The 4,398-nt window shown below is 43.0% G+C and overlaps 1 protein-coding gene across 1 annotated transcript; it reads right to left on the bottom strand.

Moving 5' to 3' along the window:
- Positions 1–334: 334 nt before the first annotated feature.
- Positions 335–3,031, bottom strand: tmem74 (transmembrane protein 74). The gene is made up of 2 exons (XM_028426141.1): positions 2,971–3,031; positions 335–2,395 (listed from the first exon to the last, which is right to left on the bottom strand). The coding sequence occupies exon 2, from the start codon at positions 2,326–2,328 to the stop codon at positions 1,477–1,479; it is 852 nt and encodes a 283-aa protein (XP_028281942.1). The 5' UTR covers positions 2,329–2,395; positions 2,971–3,031; the 3' UTR covers positions 335–1,476.
- Positions 3,032–4,398: the final 1,367 nt, after the last annotated feature.

The raw sequence follows: 4,398 nt of genomic DNA, 5'->3' as shown, positions 1-4,398 counted from the left end.
GCTGTTTACCATGGAGTAATCAGCCCACGCTGCTCATTAATAGAGGCTGACTCATGTCGTTTTGAATGTAAGCTTTGAAATGGGGTCACAGCCCAGGAAATAAAAAGGACAAGAAACCAAGGTAACACTGACACTGCATGAGCATCATTAGCACTTGTCATCCAGAATGCAACATTTGGCTGCTGTGTGTATGCATTTATGCAAATATCACTGAATTCTAGCAGCTTGTACATGATTCATGAGTCTTACGGTGTAACCCACAGAAAAAAAGGCTTGTTTTTCCAAAGAAGTACGTGGCATTCTTTATTTTTTTCTGAAGGCTTCTTCAGGCTGCATTAATAACCATTAAAGAGAAAGAAAAGGTTGTTTTCATATGGACTTAGCAGGCAGAAACTAAAATCTTCCTTGGGAATTCCATTTTTTGCACCTGATAAACCTCTTTTCCTAAACTTTTTGTGTGTTCATCTGCATCGGTTTGCTCTGAAAAGCACTGTGATAACATCACATATATCCCTTTAAAAGAATGATACCTTACTTTAGACATGTAATTGCTTCTTTGATGTGGTGACAGCTTAAGGTTTTGGAAGTAGGGCAACTCTTTCATGTGTGATTAGACCTTCTTAAGTCCAGTCCTTGCAGAAAATGGAAAGAGAAAAAAGTAGACTAGCAAGGAAAAGCTGGTCAGCTTTGGTAGGCACTTGGACTGTGGTCATCCAGGACCTCCTTCCCACTTGTGTCTATAAGTCTAAAGATAAAGTGTTTGTATGTTAAAGGGAGCACTTGAGGTGCAGGAGGTGAAGCATGGATCAACAGAAAGCATTAGAACGTGCACGGTGGATGTCAGGGCTGTCAGGTTGTTTACAGCAATCAAACCAATGTGTAGTCTTGGCTCAGATGCATAAAGCTGGGCTTACTGGCTTACCTCAGCATTGCACTAGAGAGGGATGTCACTGGATATTATGATGTAGACCACTGAGCTGATTCTCCCACATCACAGCAGACAGGGACAGCCTTACATCCCCTCTTATACTCCCACTCTCCAGCCCTGGGGACACACACTTTCCCCCTACTGAAATGTGTCTGTGTGCAATTTTGCTGTTGGAAACATTCACATTAAATATGAATAGCCTTAATAATAAATGGAAGCTCTCAGAGATTGCATCCTGGGGATAAAAAAAATGTGATCCAGTGTTTGTGACTTAGGGCTCTCTGCATGCTCATCTTTATGGTTTGGTGATTTTTTATCTTTTAGGAGTAATTTAATACCCTTAAAATGTTTTTTTCTGGCAATGGCTCACTTTGCTTTGAGTGCTTTTTTTGCCCATTCTTTGGAAATATGATACAAGATTTGCTCTATAAGATAAAAATGTTGCAGAATTACATTTTGAATACAGTTTTAGAGCTACAATATGACAGAGCATGTATGTCAGTGACAATAATTCTCAGCTAAACACATTTTTAATGCAAAGAAGCAGCTTAAGTCAAAGTTTCCTCCATTTCCTCTTCTAAGGACAAGTGCACTGATGAATGACTGGGACTAGATCTAGTTTTTAGGCTGATCGAGCCGTACAGTTTGGCTGAGCGCTTAGAATAAGCAATGACCTTTCTCCTGTACATCTCCCCCTTCCACATAGAGATCATAAGTAGGGTGGAAAGCACCACGCCGCCCAGTGTAAGCAGGCAGAGCCCTGCTATGACGCACCGATCCAGGTGAGCACCTATCCGGGCGCTCTCCATCTCCAGCCTTTCCATCTCCCTCGCTGACACACTGTCACGGTCCACCACCACGTCCCTAGGCACGGCGTAAGAGATGATCACTAAGGAGATCCCGGTTACTAGGAACGTGACTGCACTAATGAACCCATAGTCTATAGAATTCCCGGAGCCCTCTCCGAAGGAGAGATCATCCTCGGACATGAAGGAGAGCTCCGGTAAAGTCTCGGAGCAAGGCTCGCCATTACGCACAGGTCTGTGACTACTTTTGCAACTTGTCTCCGGGCTGGCCAATCGCAGGTTAACATTCTCATCAATATAGGTGAAAGATGTCTCTAATTCCTCGTCACAACAAACTCTGACTTTCTCCTCGCCTGATTGACTAAGTTTAACCTCTGCTCCTGCCTTACGCGGCGCCGTCCTTGGTGCTGAAACACACCGGCCATGGCAGCTGCGGACAGTGTTACAGTCGTCTTCCCCTGGGACCACTCCTCCTCCTCCTGTTGATCCACCCGGTTTACGAGCATGCAATGTGCTGGAAACCCGGTCAAGGGCGTCTGAAATATCGGACTGTTTGCCTCCCTCATCTGTGGGAAGCAGCTCCGGAGAAGCCATTCGTGTTTCAGCACCCGCTGTTTCACTCTGAGCCTTCCTCCCACGATGTTTTCACTCCACAGCATCCCTGATAAGAAGACACACACACACACACACACACCAGCTCTAAGTTAAATGCTGCATCTTAATTACATTAGCGTGAAACCCTTCTCCACAAACACGCAAAACTTGTGCGTAAAATGGAACAACGCCCCAAAATGAACGTGTATTGAAATACTGATATTAAGCGCACTTTAAAGTTCATTAGATGGTTTAAGAGGAGCCCTCTTGAAAGGCGCTTATAGATCTGTGATTAGCTAAATGCCTCTATCCAATTAGGGAAACAATTCACGTATTGACCGAGATTAGCAGCTCTATTTTAATTCTGTTTTAAAACGGGCACAGTCTAATGAATCGGCGCATTTATAAAACTGGGTTAAAACTAATCCCTGCATAGCACACACAGAAATAGCCACAGTGTTTCTGCCTCTCAGTAAACATCATACCTCCTAAATATATAAGTAGGAATAGTCCTGCACACTTTATTTGGATTCAGCAGGAGCTGTAAATTGCTCCTCTGCATAAGGGTGGACCAGCCATGCACAATCCGCTTTTTATTTTTTTCTAATCCCTCCTCAGACTGCACAGATAAAAGAAACTCACCGCGCTATTTCAGCATTCCTTCCGACTTCTCTTCTCTCTTTGGAGACACGCAAGACCACAGGCGCACATTTAAAAAAAAAAAAACCCTTATCAGTGAATATTCTGTGAATGTATTCAGTCCCCGCTCGGTGCGGAGACAGAAGGCTGTACTGTGGGGAGCTCTCGCCTTAGTCCCTCCCACACACAGAGCCTCAGCTGCCCGCGCTGTGGCGCTGAAAGGAGCGCCGCTATATCTGTGAGCCGATTGAGATCACTGCCTGTCAGTCAACACAAACGGGACGGGGGTCTGAAGGGCTGAAAATGGGAACCCTGGGATCTGAGGGGTCTCGTATATTTACTGCCAATGTCGTTCCCACTGGAAAACACTGCAGAATCCGTTGCCACTGAAATGTCAGTTAAAGCTCAAGTGCAGGCTAACAGGAGGTTAGTGTGCTACACAACATGAGATAAAAATACAGTAAAGAAGTTGCAAATAGATTCCTTAAAGAATCTATAGAAGGTAATGTTCTATGCCATAAAATGGGAATAAAGTCAGTGCAGATTTAGCTTGAATTTATACAGGAACAATGTGCCAAATAATCATGCGCAATATAATTTCAATGTTCAACACAAGCACCATAAACTCCCTGTAGTGAAAGATACAAGAGCAATAACACCACATACCAGTATATCCTCAGAAATGTATGCAGTAATCTCTCCTGTATGTTATCAGTTAATATAATCAGAAATAATAAAAAAGCTATCCAGCTGTTATGCAAACAACACTATTAAACTGCATGTATCATGCACCATCTGTTCTCCTCTCTCTCCCTGTCTCTCAGAAGATTACTGGTCACTATGTCAAAGCCATCCTAATCCATGTTTAATCTAGAGATCGTCTGATCTGTGACCCCTTTGTAAATCTTTTTGAGGTTCATGTCATCTAAATCTAAATCTTCTGAGTGAAGTCTTGGTAACATGTGAAAAGAAAGGGGGAAAAAAACAACAATTAACACAGTAAGTGATTAATTTTGTTTCCACAGTGTTGCAATTCAGATGCTAAGAACAAGCCACCATCATCCATTTAAGTGGATAATCCCACTTTAAACTGAATATTCATTTGCTGACTGTTCCACCTTATTTGGAACAAGCAGGCAGCAGCTATAAATATAGTTGCCACCGTTTTTTCCTGGAGTCCTAGTGGCTGGGTGAATGGCTTTGGCTCATTTCCCAACAAGACTCCATTTAACAGATGAGTAAAGAGAGAGAGAGGGAAAAGCGGTCAGGCACAGACAAAGATTTACTTCACCATTTCTTGTTCTAGAAATGAGTTTGCAAGGAGACTGAGGCACAGAGGGATTATAATGAATTATAGTGTGTTTGGTCAGACTGTAGTTTGTCAACTTTAGACTGTCCCATGCAGAGAGATAGAGAGAGCAAGCTGAAATC

The sequence above is a fragment of the Parambassis ranga genome, chromosome 16, assembly GCF_900634625.1.
Source record: "Parambassis ranga chromosome 16, fParRan2.1, whole genome shotgun sequence".
In the NCBI taxonomy this organism is placed as follows: Eukaryota; Metazoa; Chordata; class Actinopteri; family Ambassidae; genus Parambassis; species Parambassis ranga.
The sequence above is the reverse complement of the archived record's forward strand: the minus strand, read 5'-3'. Positions and strand labels throughout refer to the sequence as shown.